This window comes from Poromitra crassiceps, assembly GCF_964638095.1.
Source record: "Poromitra crassiceps genome assembly, chromosome: 21".
NCBI classification, from domain to species: Eukaryota; Metazoa; Chordata; class Actinopteri; order Beryciformes; family Melamphaidae; genus Poromitra; species Poromitra crassiceps.
The window spans coordinates 17,119,676-17,137,643 of NC_139638.1; the positions used below are offsets into that span (position 1 = coordinate 17,119,676).

Below are 17,968 nucleotides of genomic sequence, written 5' to 3' on the forward strand. Positions count from 1 at the left end.
TATTTTTCTGTTTTTTCCCCCCCTTCTGCCGGTCTGGTTTAGACAGAGTGTAGCCTATGATATGCATTAAGGAAAAGAAAAGGGGAGGGGGGCATTTTCTTTGGTACCTAAGTAGGGGAACAACTATTAAGGCAACTAACAGCATCTGTACTGTAGGTCTACAATGCATTTAGTACTGCAGCCAAATGACCACCACACACTGGTGGCATCATGCCATGACATCCCCCCCTCGCTCAAACATCATCCAGGTCAGCTCCACACCATCCAGCCTAATCATCTCCAGGTTCTTCCTCACTCAACAAGCTCATGAACCGACCATGTAACTCCTAAGTCCAAGGAGAGGGGGTAGCGAGTAGCAAACCCAATATTGAGGCAGGTGTACATTCCACAGAAGAAGAAAAGAATAACAGTGGGGAAGTAATCCGATATACTGGAAGTTGAATTGCAAGAGAAAAAAAGGACTACTGAAGTCTTGGGCCGGACTAAAGCATTTAACCCATCTAAGTTTGATGCGATCAAGTTTTAACAGGAAAATTTCAGGTCTCGTTTGAGAACACATTTGTGCGTTGACATTCTACCGTTACATTTTGTCAGATTGAAGTAGCCATGTCATTTCAGTGAAAGGTCTACTATAATCATCACAGATATGTAGTGGAAATTCTGAAGAACTCGTTAACTGCATACTCAAATTCTGACGACGATCCCTTATCTTGACCCACTGTCGTTTCCTGCCAAGTGCGCCGAGTCGACTACTTCCTATTAGTGGTACAGTGTTTCTCCTATACATCTGCAAGTACTTAACCAGTGCATGTGTAGAAGTACCATTATCATAGTAAATTATTCAAATGATAATTGTTGCGAATAGCATAGACAAAACACCGCCGTTAACTTGACCCACTAATCTGGATGGTAGAAGACCCAGGGGAATTTGAGCAGGCTCTCGGCAGTCACCCTGTTCTCTAACAGGTTTGAGGGGACACAAGGAACCAGATTCAAACTATTAATTCACCAGTAACAAAGACTTATGTTGATGTTGGCATTTAAAATGTGAAAAACCACACACCAATAACCTCGTTTTGCACCTAAAAATACTGCTTTTGCTACTAGTTTATTTTCAGCATGTTATGTCTGGAGATATACATCTGCAAAAGGCTAATACTGCATTTTAATTGTTCATTTGTCTTTCTAACTTGTAAAATAATATTAACAAAAAAAACAACGTGGTTGTATATACACATAATTCCAGAGTAAAAAAAAATGGAAGCAAAGAGTATTAGGGGAAAAAAAAAAGGTTTCTTTTCATTTCATTAGCTCTTTACAGAATGAGAAAAAAAGTAAAAAGTCAGAACAAACAAAGAAATGCAACCTTCCCTTTGGAAGTCATCTGGCCCAAATGGAACACAACGGGCCAATTCTAGGTTGAGGATGATGCAGCCAAGAACCGCAGGCCCGGTTATCACAACTCCTTTTAAACCAGTTCTGTTTTTTCTTCCAAAGTGGTCGGCTCTTCGAGGCAAACGATATATTTTTGGCCTCCCAACTCGTCTCGTCTCTCCTCCTCCTCGGTGGCGCTCTGAAGCGGTTTCTCTCTCCTCCCCCTGCGTGGGGTTGCGACCCGATGCTCACAGGATGACGTAGGTGAAGAGGGCCATGATGGCGGCGCTGATCAGGCCCGAGATGGGCACCGTCACAAACCACGCCATGAAGATGTTCCTGAACAGACGCCAGTCTACCGCCTTCCTGGAGCGCAGCCAGCCTACTGCCACCACAGAGCCCACCTGGAAGTGCACACACACACACACACACGCACACATTCTCAGCAGCTGACTACCATTATCTCCCATCGATTCACGAGTCTTCGCTAATTGCCAACACATTTATTGAACTCCTCTGGGAACCTCAAAAGTTTCGTTGAAGAGAAAGTTGCCCCACATTTAGAGCCGACTGCCAGATTGGGATGCTGTTGACTGTAGCCTCCCCCACACATTAAATAGTCCATTTCTCCATGTCTCAGAGTCTGGCTCTCAGACCACAGTGTTTGACCAAGCTTACCTTGCAGTGGGTGGTGGAGACAGGCAGGCCAATGTTCGAGGCAACCACGACGGTCAGGGCTGAGGCCAGTTCTATGCTGAAACCACTGCAGGGAGGAAAAAACACACACATAAGACTCATGGTTTCTCAGGTGGATCTGTCTGAGCATGTGTGCTAATTTAAAAAAGACGCGTAACGTCTGAGGAGGATGTGGTTTTGTGACTTAAGGAGAAACAAGTTGTGCGTGGTCTGTGGTGTCTGTACCTGGAGGGGGTGATGGGTGTCAGTAGTGTCTGTACCTGGAGGGGGTGATGGGTGTCAGGTCTTTGCCCATCGTCTGGATGACTCTGCGGCCCCACACCCAGAGCCCGGCGCAGATACCAACTCCTCCGTACAGCAGCAGCCAGATGGGCGTGGGTGCGTTCGTAGTCACACTGCTAGTTGTGTAGACCAGCCACAGAGCTACCAAGGGTCCAATGGCATTACTGCAAATTAAATACCGGTAATTAGGTTATTTCAAAAAGTCAAAAGTTTAAATCATCACCAGAAGCATAATTGCCAACCCTCATTTGAACGAATTCCATCATTGCCACGAACGTGGTCTTCATGAGGCGTCCTGCCTACCTAACGTCATTGCCTCCGTGGGCGAAGGAGCCAAAGCAGGCGGTGAGAATCTGGAGGAACTGGAAGAGCTGGAAGACCTCGGGTTTGTCGGCGTCGAGTCCGTCGTCGTCCAGAGAGCTCCGGCTGCTCCCCGCGTCCCCCTTCGCCATCTCCATCTCCACGGTCACGTCCGCCTCCGCCAGGCCCTCGGGCGCCATGTGCTCCGCCACGGCGTTGCAGTAGCTGGTGTAGCTGTCCATACGTACGCGCTTCTTCTCCTGACCGCCCGACCCCGGGCCGCCTTTGTCGCCGCCCTCCTCGCCGGAGGAGCGGTACTCGCCCTCGCGGTGCCTGAACTCCCCGTGCAGGCCGATGATGGCCATGGTGTAGGAGGTGTAGCTGTTGTTGCGGCGGATGGGCCGGTCGTTGCCCTCGCCCATGCAGTCGCCCACCTTGGCCAGGTGGAGCTTGTGCAGCAGGTCCTTGTAGAGGCCGGAGTCTTTGTGCACCGTGTGGTACGTGCTGTAACCGTTACTGGGGATGTGGGCGGGCCTGTTGGTGAACTGGGCCTGGTTGTTGAACTGGACGTGATTGGCGGAGTCGCCGGCATTCTGGACTTGCTGGTTGTTGACCTGATTGTTGCACTCGACCTGTCTGGGGACTGAAACGGAGACAAAAGAGTTGATTGCCGTGGAGCAGTAAAAGGCATTGAGGAAGTCCTAAAAATCATGCAAGGAACATTATGTTCCCGTCCTGCACACATCAAAACAAAAACACATGACTGCCTCGTCTCTCCACACTTACCACCATTAGTATTGCTGTAGTCGGTGTCATCAGAATCTCCGATGTCAAAGGCCACTCTGCGTTCTTTGTTGTCGTTGTCGGCGGCGTCGTCGTCGTCGTCTCCGATGTCAAAGGCCACCCTGCGCTCCTCGGCGGCGGGGAGCAGGGGCGGAGCAGAGGGGCTCTCCGTCTGATTGGCCGCTGGGTCGGTGGGTGTGGTGGTGCCCTCCTTGGGAGTCTGCTTCAGGATTGGACAGTGGGCCTCTCGCAACTCCCTCTTCTCCATCAGGGGGCTCTCTGAGGGGCTGGAGGACTTGAGATCTCCTGGTGGAGGAGGGGTGGAGTGGTTAGATGTTAGACGAGACGGCTTGGGTCGGGTCCAGACATGTACGCAAAGTACAGTAGAGGAACATGAGCGCAGCACATGTGTTCCCTTTTAACCTCGCTTCTAGGGAGTTGCAAGAATTACATAACCAGAAGAAGACAACTTTGCCCTACTAAACTGAGCCCCTCTCTCTCTCTCTCTCTGTTCACAGGATCAAATGGATTATGACCTTATTAAAAAGAGCATATTTACAAGACCATTTGTAGCTTCACTCGTGAAATAAGATCAGACTCAACAGGGCCTGACTGTGCTTCACGTGAGATTTTTTTTTTTTTAAGCGAATCAGATACTCAATGCCAATATTTTTCCATGTGATAATCCCAGGAAGATTTTGGTCAGTTGGCCTCATTGCATCATTGGAACTGGTCAAGGCCAGAGTTGAAGCAGTTATTTCTGACTGGGGCCATGATGGCCTCAGCTTTCACCCTACAAATAGCATGTCAACACCTAAGTCAAGGGCTATTTTAAGCCTAAGGGCTATTTAAGTTAAAGAGGTAAAGACCAATTAGTGGATCACTATGACCCAATTAGGCTGCTTCCGTCTACCGGGACTAGACTAGACTGGTCAACGGATGCTAATGCTAATGCTACAAGCATCATTATGACTACAGCCAGGCAGACTCAGATCACTATTTGTGATGACAATTAACAACTTTCTAAACTTGGCTACAAATAGTGAACCAAAACACAAATTTGTGAAGTAAATCAAGATTCGTTCTGGTACGGTTTCATTGGAAAACTGATGGGAAACTGGATTGTCAAATTCAGCTTTATGTATTAAAAGGAACAGCTCACCCTAAAATCCAAAATACATATTTTCCCCTTTAAGATGCTGTGTAGTGTTCCATCTTTGCTAAATCAAAAGGGGCAAGAGAAAATAGCTTCTAGCTATGGGAGAGAATTACTGAATGTAACTCTACATCCATGAAGGTTGAAATCGAGTGCTATTCCCCAAGACACAATCTCAATGTGTCAATGCAGATGGGTCTTTGGATTTTGACTTTAATCCAGGATTATAACACACACACACACACACACACACACACACACACACACACAGGTTAGAATGCTCCAATATGACAAATTACCCCTGAGCTCCATTTGTTGGATTAGATTACTAGGCCCTTAGAATAGTTTGAGGCTACATGAGCAATGCTAAATCCCTCACTTGTTCAGTGGTTTCAGAAAGGAAACAACCTTTTCTGGCCAGCAGAGCCTGTTGACGGCGTGTTTAGTCATATAAGGTTGGGCTGTGATGCAACTCACATTTTCTTACTGCCATTTTGCTACTGAAGTGACATCACGTTCATCTCTATGAGTCACATGACCACGGTATAGAGAGCCAAAGTGAAACGTCACTTCCTGCTTTTCTCCCTGTACCAGCGCTGGGGAAAAACACGAATGGCGGTGAACAGAGAATAAGGCTATTTTTTTGGGATCCCGTTTGAATTGTGCACACGGGGGTGCCAACGTTCATTTTGTCCATTTAAAAAAACATAACTTTGCATGTCAAGAAAGTCGCAGTTCACCGCCATTCACATTTTTTCAGCGCTTGGTACAGGGAGAAAAGCAGGAAGTGACGTTTCACTTTGCCTCTCTACTGCGGTAACCATCGCAGCCCTCTATCGTAAAAGGTCACCTAAATGAGAAAGCTTGAAGTGGGACTTACGTTCGATCTTCTTCTTGAGGCGCGGGCAGACGACGAACCAGACAAACAGAGCGGTCAGCACCGAGAAGCCCAGAGAGATCAGCAGAATCACCCACCAGGGGACTTTGTCAAAGCCCAGCACTGAAGAGAGACACAAGAGGGGAAACAAGAGAAAGACAAGTTTAACAAAACAAGACTGGCACCTTTCCTCAGAGGACAATACAGACTAGAATTACAACTGATTATTCTTATGAAACTATTGTATAGTAGTGTATGGCAAGTGGCAACATAATATTAAAGGAACACTCCGCCCATTTTCAACCAGCTTTGTATCATTAGAACATCAGTAGTATATCAGAAAACTGTAAACGGTTTTGAAGTCTGTCATTTAATTTGACAGTTATTGAGTGTTAAAGTGTGGACCAGTGACATCACTGGTCCACACTAACTCAAATTAATAACTCATTAACTCAAATCAACTCTCAATAACTGTCAAACTAGATGAATGATGAATAGTTTGACAGTTATTGAGAGTTGATTTGAGTTAATGAGTTATTCATTTGAGTTAGTGTGGACCAGTGATGTCACTGGTCCACACTTTAACACTCAATAGCTGTCAAATTAAATGACAGACTTCAAAACCGTTTACAGTTTTCTGATATACTACTGATATTCTAATGATACAAAGCTGGTTGAAAATGGGCGGAGTGTTCCTTTAATCAAAAATAGCATAAAATAGAGATGGCAATGTCAGAATTAACTTGTGTTCTTCTCATCTACAACATAACTGACTAACACAGATGGAGGAAACTGCCTACAGGGGGGAAACATGTCATCTTCAATGACGTGTGGCCATGTGTGCCGTGCCGTCCCCCTGACACTGGTTGTCAACACACAGCAAGCTAAATTGCACACTGCCTCATTGTGCCGTGTCCCGGTTAAATATGGCGAGCATGTTGTGTGCCTCCTGGATGTGAACAGTTATGTAACGCCTAGAGGTGAAAGATGCCACAGTGACCCCTGAAGTGCCCAGATAGCAACTGCACACGTGGACAACGAGCTCCTTAAAAAGACTTCTTCACTTGGGAAGAAGGGGGGAGGAGAGGGAGAAAAAAATAGTGAAAAGAAAGGGGGGAGTTCTTCACTGTAGCATAAAGAACAAACTCCTGCCAAGACTGCAGTAAGGTCTGAGCTTAAGGGCTGGATGTAAACGCAGTGCGGTGCGGTGCATGCTAACAGTACACATTTCCCCCAGGAAGCAGCCATCATCCTCAGACAGACAGGAGGACGCAGTGTGGTTAGGGAAAGGAATGTGGGGGAAAAACAACGAGGTGTTGAGAATTCCAGGAGCATCTCTGCCGAGGTGACCTTGACCAAAAAGAGGAAAAAAAAAACAGCAAAGTCGGGAGCGTTTGGGATGTGAAAGATAAACAAAAGGGGAAGTTGTGGGGGGGGGGTCAAGGCTCAAAGATAAAGTGTCTCGGTCGTCGTGTTCGTGCGGCCGAGGGCAGAGTCCACCACCACGGCCGGACTCTCTCTCTCTCTCTCTCTCTCCACACACACTGACTCATCCTCACATGCTGCGGCAGGAGACTGCAGAGCACAGCAGCACCACCTACGTGTTGTGTGTTTAAGTTACGCAATGCAAACTCATTCCCTCCAGGAGGAGGTGGAGATGCAAACTCATTCCCTCCAGGAGGTGGAGATGCAAGCGGGGGAGAGGAACACCCCTTAGGGGGGGGCACCCGCCCCCCCCCCCCCCGCTGCCCTGCAACAGCTGAGCCTCCTATCTTTCACTAAACAGGTGTTGGGTCGGCCGGACACTCCTGAGCACTGATAGCTGGGTTGGAACGAGGGGGGGGGTGTGTGGGGACTCAGGGGGTACGGGGATCGCTATGACCCGCTGGGGTTTGTTGTGTGGACATGCTGTAATGACTATTTTGCTGGTCACGTCTTAAAAGAGGGTCGATTAAAATTAAAAAAGAGAAATAGAGCTGGTCTATAAAACACTCGTACACAAAAGCGCCGGGTGAGTCTAGACCACAGCCATGCAGTGGGATGAATGGGACTTGCACAGGAAGTGGAATGTGACCACGGCGCGTTCCAAACCCCTCCCTGTATCCCGTGGCCTACATGACACAATAACATGTTGTGTTGTTTCTTTCCACTATACTATAAAGTGCAGCCCTGCAGTAACCAAAACTCTAATTACACCCACAGTTAAAATGTGACAAAGGTTTATGACTCACTTGGCGAGGCACGCGCTCTAATTGTCTTCACTTCTTTCTTTTTTTTGCCCCAAGGTTTTTTTGTGTAAAACTTACCAGAGTTATTAGGATTAAGTTACGGCACCGAATAAGAGACAACCCCCGAAGAAACTCCTCGGGCCTGACATTCAGTCTCAACAATAAGGATCTATCGTTGAAGCGTTATCATTTTGTTTGGGAATAGTGGCTTCATCTCTACTGTGCTGCGATTAGCTGTTATCATGCTGCCGATTGTTTAGTGTCCCCAGAGCAGGCGATGCCACCGGCTGTTTGTTTTTCAAACGGGAAGTCAAGCAGAAAATTAGCTAAACCGTATTGAAGTTCATCAATGGGGGGGGGGGGGGGGGGGTGTCTGTAGGGGGTCAAAATGGATTATCGCTACGATACTCTAGTCTGCACTTTGTTTTTCTTTTTTTTGCTCAACGCTACAAAGTGCTATACAGGAAAAAGTTTCAATACTCTGAGGGGCGATGGTAAATATATCTGGACAAAGCTGGCCTTCTGTCCGCTAAATTGCAGTTATTCAATATTAACATGACCCTAATATTAAAGATGACGCACTAAATGACCCCCAGATTTGCTGGGAATTGGCCGGTTGGTGAACGTTGGTGATGATGATGTATATAAAAAAAAAAATGAACGTGCGTCATCAAAAACTAGGCAACAAGAGAGTAACTGAGCAGGAAGCCAATTCTGTAACGAGACAGATTCAGGGCACAGGAACACTTCCTGGTTCTTAAGTGTTACTCCGGAAACAGATCAAAGTTCCTCTGGGCGTTAAGGCTCAGCGTCTTGCTACTGTAAGTCAGCCTGACATTCACTGCCAACTCACAAGTTGGTGGAACAATAATCCAGGAGGCGAGGAATCATATATAAAATCAGTTTTTTTGGGGGGTGGATCTTCACTGAGTGGACAGCAGCAGCAGAGTGATTTATGAGGTGTTGAGAGCCCAACTCCCATCCAGCCTCATCTGTAACCATCCAACCTTCTGACCTCCAGATTCTTTGGGCCACTTTGCCTTCACTCTTCACACATGCTGCTGACTTGAGGTCTGTGGCTCTGCCGTATATACGGACTGGAGGAATGTGCTGTTGGACGCTCGGTGTCCGATGACACGGCTACAATGGGAGTGAGATCAGGGGGGAACGTGCACTTCTGTTGCAGGAAAGCAAACATGCTGTACCCATGGGTACACCAGGCTACGTTACTATCCAAGACGAGGCCTGCAACAAACATCGGATATCTGATCTTCAAAAACTAATGCTTTTGCAATGTTAGCAATCCATGGCTACTGACTGTGATGCCTGATTACAAAGCTGTTGTTCTGGCAGTGGGGGAACTGACTGTGTAGGCAAAGAGCAGGTTGGCAGTGGGGGAACTGACTGTGTAGGCAAAGAGCAGGTTGGCAGTGGGGGAACTGACTGTGTAGGCAAAGAGCAGGTTTATCCCTGTGCTAAAACTGCCTCAGCTATAGTCTCGGGGTCCACCGATGAGCCTGTATCCGATGACAAAACGCCATCTATACGTGTGGATACCATGTTGTCCATGTGGTCTTAAACTCCCTGATGTCATTCTAATTCATGGCTTAACATCTAGTCCTTCACAGAGGGTAGAAGAATGGGCTTGTCAGGGTGTCTGGAATGTGATGTTCCATCGATTTGTACGTGAGGGACCCAAGTACAGGTCCTTGTGTAGAGTGTGTTGTTGAGGTGTGAGGTATCTCCTAAGCAGGCCTATGGGCCATGCTGTCAGTGTGAGGTATCTCCTAAGCAGGCCTATGGGCCATGCTGTCAGTGTGAGGTATCTTCTAAGCAGGCCTATGGGCCATGCTGGTAGTGTGAGGTATCTTCTAAGCAGGCCTATGGGCCATGCTGTCAGTGTGAGGTATCTTCTAAGCAGGCCTATGGGCCATGCTGGTAGTGTGAGGTATCTTCTAAGCAGGCCTATGGGCCATGCTGTCAGTGTGAGGTATCTTCTAAGCAGGCCTATGGGCCATGCTGGTAGTGTGAGGTATCTTCTAAGCAGGCCTATGGGCCATGCTGGGTAGTGTGAAGGTATCTCCTAAGCAGGCCTATGGGCCATGCTGTCAGTGTGAGGTATCTTCTAAGCAGGCCTATGGGCCATGCTGGGTAGTGTGAAGGTATCTCCTAAGCAGGCCTATGGGCCATGCTGGGTAGTGTGAAGGCATCTTCTAAGCAGGCCTATGGGCCATGCTGGGTAGTGTGAAGGTATCTCCTAAGCAGGCCTATGGGCCATGCTGGTAGTGTGAAGGTATCTTCTAAGCAGGCCTATGGGCCATGCTGGGTAGTGTGAAGGCATCTTCTAAGCAGGCCTATGGGCCATGCTGGGTAGTGTGAAGGTATCTCCTAAGCAGGCCTATGGGCCATGCTGGTAGTGTGAAGGTATCTTCTAAGCAGGCCTATGGGCCATGCTGGTAGTGTGAGGTATCTCCTAAGCAGGCCTATGGGCCATGCTGGTAGTGTGAAGGTATCTCCTAAGCAGGCCTATGGACCATGCTGGGTAGTGTGGAGTGTACTGACGTGCACGCACACATACACATCATATCTGGTCGTTATTCTGGCCTGGCAGCGGCCATTTAATGGCCGAGGCCAGCTAACGTCTTGAACCTGTTAGGCCCTGTAGAGAGAAGAAAACACAAGGAGCACAAGTTGCTCGTTTAATAGGAGTTTCTTGACGAGGCTACCAAAAAAAACACAAACATTCAAAGAACACTATGAAACAAATGCACAGACAGCAGCGATACATCTTAAAAAGGCAGTGGTGATTAAGTGGTCATTTCAAACGCCCTCGTCTTTTTTTACGTCTGCTTTCCTCCTCCATGTCTGAGGGGCACAGACACTGACGTCAAGAATTAAGTGAAATCTTTATTTCCGGCTCCCTGTTGTGCTCGATCTAAAATGACATTTTAGAGCGAGTCATGACCCACATACAACCACGGGGCAAGATGGCCCCCAACAAAACAGTGACATGTTAAAATAAACAAGCGTTGTGTGAAAAGAGTAAACAGTCTGGTTCGGGTCTGGATGGAATAAGTGTGGGCATCCGGCTGTCTGAGGGAGCAGGTTATTTTAAGCTTGTGGCTGTGGGCAGGCAGGCAGGCAGGCAGGCAGGACGGAGGGAGTGTGGAACAATGATACTCACTCGGAGCTCCAGTGAACATGATGGAGAACAGGTTGATCCCCATGGTGATGGCATAGAAGACGGGCAGGGCCTTCAGTCCGTTGGGCACGGGGTCTTTCTACAGGGACAGAACACGAGAACGCAAGGTCAGAAATACCACTCTCACTGTCGGGACAGACTGAGCATTGTACTGTCAAGGTTACTGTGGTGGGGCGCGACGGGTGATTTGAAACCAGGCTGCATGACCAGGATGAGGAACTGGTTTGAGAAAAAGAAGCAACTTCATTCTTTGTACAAACAGTTCTGCAATCTGAGCATGGAGCTGCTACAGTGTTGAAGGTAGAATGGGGCCAAAAGCATATTAGCATCACAGCCTTCCGTTAGCAGATCAGGCGGATGCAGAACTTTTGTGCTAAAAAAAACAATTCTGCTCTGAAAACAGGGCGTCATGGTTAGGGATGGGCATTTCTAGCAAAAACACTATTCGAAATTCGCTGGCCAAATTCGAATTTAATTCGAAATTCGAAAATAAAAATAAAAATGTAAAAAAAATTAAAAATTTATTTATTTATTTATTTATTTTTTGTGAGTGAAATGTTGCATTGTCTCCCCTGATTCTAAGTCTACGGCTTTATTAATTAATATAAAAAGCTTCTGCTGTGGATTTTTAGCTCAAACAAGCATTGCACCACTGAAGTAAAGAACATGTTACATGACATTGACATTTTCGAAAATAAAAAACAGTTTTGACAATCATGAGTGGTTCATTAAATATTTAGTAGGCTCAGGTCTGAGTGCCAAAGGGGTGCCAAAGTCACCCCCTCTCCCTCTTCATGGGATTTCATCCGCCATTCATTTTTCCATAAACCTTGCTTAAAATGCTTATAAAAATTGTTCTACTTGCTCAAACCAAGCGATTTCTTAGAATCAGGGGAGACAATGCAACATTTCACTCAAAAAAAAAAAAAAAAAATTTTTTTTTTTTTTTTTTTCGAATTTCGAATTTCAATAATAAAAGTCGACCTTGATAATAACAACGATTATTCGAAAATTCGAAATTCGATGCCCATCCCTAGTCATGGTAACGTACTGTAAATACATGTGATGCGTGTTATCTAGCCATGTAGCTACCCCAATTAAATTAACTAACATCATATACAGTAAAACCATCTTTCTATGGGGGAATGAAAATACTGCTCTAGCAGCAGCACACAAAGTGGAAATACTGCCGGATCAGGGGCGGGTCTTAGAGGAAGACACTGCCGGCTGGATCAGGGGCAGGTCTTAGAGGAAGACACTGCCGGCTGGATCAGGGGCAGGTCTTAGAGGAAGACACTGCCGGCTGGATCAGGGGCAGGTCTTAGAGGAAGACACTGCCGGATCAGGGGCGGGTCTTAGAGGAAGACGCTGCCGGATCAGGGGCGGGTCTTAGGGGAAGACACTGCCGGATCAGGGGCGGGTCTTAGAGGAAGACACTGCCGGCTGGATCAGGGGCGGGTCTTAGAGGAAGACGCAGCCGGCTGGATCAGGGGCGGGTCTTAGAGGAAGACACTGCCGGCTGGATCAGGGGCGGGTCTTAGAGGAAGACACTGCCGGCTGGATCAGGGGCGGGTCTTAGAGGAAGACACTGCCGGCTGGATCAGGGGCGGGTCTTAGAGGAAGACACTGCCGGCTGGATCAGGGGCGGGTCTTAGAGGAAGACACTGCCGGCTGGATCAGGGGCGGGTCTTAGAGGAAGACACTGCCGGCTGGATCAGGGGCGGGTCTTAGAGGAAGACACTGCCGGCTGGATCAGGGGCGGGTCTTAGAGGAAGACACTGCCGGCTGGATCAGGGGCGGGTCTTAGAGGAAGACACAGCCGGATCAGGGGCGGGTCTTAGAGGAAGACACAGCCGGATCAGGGGCGGGTCTTAGAGGAAGACCGACGCACCCACTAATGCAGTAGTACTCAACTTGCGGCCCGGGGGCCAGATGCGGCCCGTGCAGAAGTGGCCCCCCGACCATTTTCTAATAATTTTTTCATTGTGAATTAGAATCTACCGTAGTTCACCATAAAAACTAACGTGAAATAAAGTTTGACTGAGCTCTAGCTAACACTTATGTATGTACTTAACCTAACTAACTATCCGGTGTGCACAACATTGTCAGACTAAACTCCGGCTGACACCCCAAAAACCTACAATCCGCTACAGAAATTTTTTATATTGTTTGTTTATTAATTGGCCTCCTATCATTTCACGAAAGTGGCCCCCGGACAAAGCAAGTTGAGTATCCCTGACCTAATGGATCCCACCAGGCTCTTCTCCTTTAAGAGAGAGCCTGGTGGCGCGAGGTTGTGCTGAAAGAGAACACCCAAAACATTTCACACCCAACCACTCTCTCACACACACACACACACACACACCACACACACACACACACACACACACACCCACCCACCCACTCTCACACCCACCCAACCAGTCACACTCTCACCCTCACATACACCCACTCACCCTCACATACCACACCTCCCTCACCCACTCTCTCTCACACACACCCTGCTGAAGGACATGCTAGAATGTGAGCACAGCCAGCTTACCTTGTGTAAGATGTACATGCGCACAAAGTAGAAAACAATGCCTGACATGATACCAGACAGAAGTGGGCTCAGGAACCAGGATCCAACTGCACAGAAAAGAAAGATGGGTGTTAATTCTTAACACACAAAACCTATTCAATTTGAGAGTAATTTAAGTAATCGGCCTATTTTTTTTTATGGTTAAGATTTACACTCGACGTGAAATATTCCATACAAAAACTGTACAATTTTGTGAAAATATGGATTTCATCTACTGAAACAGATAAATCTGTTGGGCAACAGCAACACATGTTGGCGTTGAAATATCTTCAATGTATTCCTTCATTACAATTAGCATCTCAAACCTATGAGTCCAGAGATTTGACCATTTTCATAGAACTGCTGAGAAAAACCTGTTTTAGAAAGTACTCGGTCACTTAATTTTGTGTGTTTAATTATGGCTGTCTGGGTAGAAGACCAGGGTCATTTAAGGAATTTGTTGAAAAAATTAAATAAGAAAAAAAATGACACATGATGTGTCTGAGGCTTTGATGCCAACTCAGTCTCAATTATAATAACCTATAAATGTCTTGTTGGAAAATAACACATTACCTTGTTAATACTGCTGACTTCACCGTTAGCAAACAGGTGGATCATTTTGCACAATTCTATTCCATTTCTGAATTAATCCGGGTTCCCATTGTGGCCCTGATGGCAAATTCCATGTCTTTCCATAACCATCATGTCATTGTATTCCTTGCTGGTCTGATTATGTTGTTTTTCCAAAAGGGTCAAAGCCTGGTTTACACTATGTTTGGGCTTGCTGTAACAAATTAAAGCTGAAAACCAACATCTAATGTAATAAATGTGTGAAACAAGTTGCAAAATGAATCCCGGTATATTCCAGTAAAGTGACGTATTTGTAAAAGTGCCTGATATTCCCTGACTTGCCTGGAGAAACAGGCCCAAACAGCGGAGCGGGAACCCGGATAAAATGTAAAACATATTCCAAGTTTTCTTTCAAGATGTTACAGATTTTGCCATCATCGCTGCATTTCGGGACAACAGTGCATTTCAAACAGTGTTACCCTGGATACTGAAGGGCCTCGACACAGACAAAACACTGCTGACTCTATTGTGATAATACTATGTTTACGTTACTGGCAGTGGCAACACCCTGAGATTAGGTTATTATGGTATGTGATGCAGAACGTAAACACTAGCTCTAAGCAATTGGGCCAAACACTGAGGACCTTTTCTAGGTCGGCTGATTTCAAAGTTAATGACTCACCGATTTGGAGGAGTTGAAGCCACCTGACCCCTTGCTGGCCTTTAGCAACCAGGGAGAAGCCGATAGTAGCACCAACGATACAGTGGGTTCCAGAGATGGGTAGCTTAAGAAAGGAGGCCGCCAGCTGCCACACAGCAGAACCTGACAATTAACAAATTCATATCAGCATGTGCTCACCTTGCCCTTCCAAACACCTTTAACTTAAGACAACCTGCAGAATCAGGAAATAGTCAAGGGCTGTTGGCAAACGTTATTGCTTAATACATGATAGCTAAGGTATAACACAGGATGACACAGCATTCCAGTTATAACACGCAGATCTAGAATGCATCAGTTTTTCTCAAAACAAATGAATCTATACGTCCTTTTCAAGGGGGCCATTTTGTGTCGACAAGGCAGGGTAAACACAGGTGCAAGCAAGAAACTACCGGTAATAAGGGTTTCCCACTTCATGGAACCCTCATTAGTGTCTTGCTTGCACCTGTGTTTACACTGCCTTTTCGACACAAAATGGCCCCCGTGAAAAGAGTCTATAGTAAGGAGGAAAGAGATAAAACTGTTGAACTATTTAATAACAGTTTCAACACATTAATAAATTCTATGAGCTTTGCATTGATACTCTGTAGTATTGTCATGTTCTAATGTTAGATGCATGTTCAAATCTGATATCCCAAGTCTTGGTTTGGGGGCATAATAACCTAATGCTTGGGGGCCATCAAGGAATGTGTTATTTCGACGATGGTTCCTTCAGGTACTCACCAAACATGGCACTGACGGATCCAGCCATCAGCACGTGCTCGGAGCCGTTGGCGTACATGTCGACGTCGATGATGCCCTTGCGGATGGTCTCGCTGACTTTGGCCCCGAGCAGCACGGAGCCCACGGTCTCAAACACCGTGGCCAGGATGCAGGCCTGTCGCAGCGTGACCACCCCGGAGCCCACGGCCGTGCCAAACGAGTTGGCCACATCGTTGGCACCCACGGAAAAGGCTAGGATGAAGGCGATGATGAAGCCGACGATCAGCAGCCACATGTACTCGACCAGGGGGCCCTGGGTCGCAGCGGTCGCGGCTACTGTGGTCGCCAGTATTATTGCAGCGGTAGTTGTCGAAACCATTTTGTCTGTGTGTGATTGTAGGCTAAATAATAAGAATGACTTACTTCACAATCTTAAAAGGGACTGAATGCCTTGAGAAATCGATACTCACTATTTAACAGCAGCTAATCGAATAAGAGGTACAAAGTTAATAAATAACTAACTTCCTTCAGTTGTCGGTCCAGAAGGATTTCTGACAGTAAACAGTGCAAAGTTGGTAATAAGCTGGTCTGGGCTTGGCCAGAATAAATTAAGGTAGTGAGAGGTATAGATAGCGTGGGGCGTATTGCTATCCTAGTAATGTACTAGGTCTGTTGCTGACCCTCTGGCTCTGAGCGACCGAGCAGACTACTAAACACGTGGCCATTGTGGAACTGGAACTGCAGGTGAATAGAGGTACATCCTGAAAAAGACAAACAAATTAAAACAAAAATAGTTAGCCCTTTCTAGTCAATCCACCTTCAGGGCCAAAACTCATTCAATAAAGAATCTGACCCCACCACACACACCCCTCCCACGCCCACACAAATCCTTAGATAGGTGTGTTTTAAGTGTTAATAACATTCTACACTGCATTACAGGCAGCGTGGAAAAGTCTCGCATAGTAAAATGCTGGGGTTGAATGAGGACCTCTAGCTGTCTTTCCTGAAAACTCCACGAGAGGCCATTTTTTTGGAAATGTCGCAGGAACAGGAAGGATTCGTCGGTAACGTTACTACACTAATCCAATACAACCCAATTACTTTATACATTTCTACTTAACTGCGTGTCATTATCGCATGGCTGGCCAGCGTTAGCGATTACATGTAATTACGGGCTCAGCAGCAGCAAGGCGCTGCATTAACAATTCATTTCCCCTACGTGTGCACGTGTCGTCATCCATTCATTACGGTTACCGTCTGTCCAGCCCCTAAACACGCAACTCTACTCGCCTTGGCTTTATTGTGAGAAGAGCCACACTAAACGTCTCAACGTTTTAACACTTTAATTTGCCGTTATATAACGATCAGAACCGTTAGTTATGAGTTATAGTCATAATTCTTGAGTAATGCTTGACATTGATCGTAAAAGGCGGCGCAACCGGATGTGACTCAATGAAGGAAAAGTACCCGTTCCGATCCGATCCGCGTTGTGTTTAGTAAATGTAGTTAGCGTTGTTATGTGAACCGCCAGCTGAGATCAGATGCTCGCCAAGCCTGATATGACAGATCGATATCCAGCACGGTCGACCTGCTCCCCGATAGGCACTTCTCATTAAAAGGTTGTTGGTTCGCTTCCAGACAACACAGAGCTAATATTAGCACAACATAAGCCGGTGTGTGTTGAATAAAACGACAGTGCATTTCACAATAGAGAGAGCAAATTATGTTTTATCCAATCTATCAAAACATCTACGACATGTAGAAGGTCATTCCAGTTGTCTGTGTTGGTTGCGACTGGCATTTAATGTTAGCGATTTACGAGCTAACGTTAATAGCGTAACGTGACGCTGCTGTTAAGCCAATAAAATGCTGACGTTAATGGTAGTCGGTGAATAATACAATCTACATCTGTTGACAAACAAAAACACGTTTAAACACTTACCACACGTAGCAGTTATCAATCCCGTGGATAATACGGCTTGCTAGCAAAGTGAGCTAACGTTAATTAGCTCGCGCACAAAATGTACGATAGCGCGCGCGGGATGAGGAAATAAAAAATTTCCAAAAATAAACAACTCGTAACGAACGCGTTACTATCAACAACAAAAAAATCCCGGTTAACGATTATCTGGTTCGACGTTGAAGCAATCCCCTTTTCCACATCCAGAAATCTCTGTTTGGTTTTGAATGAGTCGGTCACACGAACCTAAAGCCCACTGCCGCGTGTATATGTGTAGATTTGCCGGTAGAACCAGAAGGAGCCGGTGTTGCTTTTTTTATTGGATACACCCTGCTGCAAGCACCGCCCAGGCAGATCGCTCATGCTGCGTTCAGGGTCCCATTTCCGATTGGAATATTTTTGTATTATGTTACATAACATAATGTATTCTTTCAGCAGCAGTGGTGATGAGCCACATAAGAAGAGCTGAAAAGCTTGTGTCAAAAATAAAGTAGAAATGTAGACACATTTTCCCCTTGAAATACCAAAAATAAGCCTTACAGTCAATTAACCCTTTATCT

The 17,968-nt window shown here is 46.4% G+C and overlaps 1 protein-coding gene across 1 annotated transcript; it reads right to left on the reverse strand.

Moving 5' to 3' along the window:
* Positions 1-22: 22 nt before the first annotated feature.
* slc20a1b (solute carrier family 20 member 1b) lies at positions 23-17,675 on the reverse strand. The gene is made up of 11 exons (XM_083657253.1): positions 17,391-17,675; positions 15,470-16,209; positions 14,711-14,851; positions 13,441-13,526; positions 10,881-10,977; positions 5,472-5,591; positions 3,439-3,741; positions 2,656-3,295; positions 2,331-2,516; positions 2,053-2,137; positions 23-1,778 (listed from the first exon to the last, which is right to left on the reverse strand). Exons 2-11 carry the CDS (start codon positions 15,825-15,827, stop codon positions 1,623-1,625), a joined length of 2,172 nt encoding a protein of 723 aa, XP_083513379.1. The 5' UTR covers positions 15,828-16,209; positions 17,391-17,675; the 3' UTR covers positions 23-1,622.
* Between the last annotated feature and the right edge of the window lie 293 nt (positions 17,676-17,968).

What these genes read in the sequence shown, in the direction of transcription:
- slc20a1b (XM_083657253.1), bottom strand. Translation starts at nt 15,827, where the DNA reads ATGGTTTCGACAACTACCGCTGCAATAATACTGGCGACCACAGTAGCC. An exon ending in ATCCGTCAGTGCCATGTTTG is followed by an intron (nt 14,852 to 15,469) that starts GTGAGTACCTGA and finishes GTTAATTGTCAG; the next exon opens with GTTCTGCTGTGTGGCAGCTG. An exon ending in ACACCCATCACCCCCTCCAG is followed by an intron (nt 2,138 to 2,330) that starts GTACAGACACTA and finishes TCCTCCCTGCAG; the next exon opens with TGGTTTCAGCATAGAACTGG.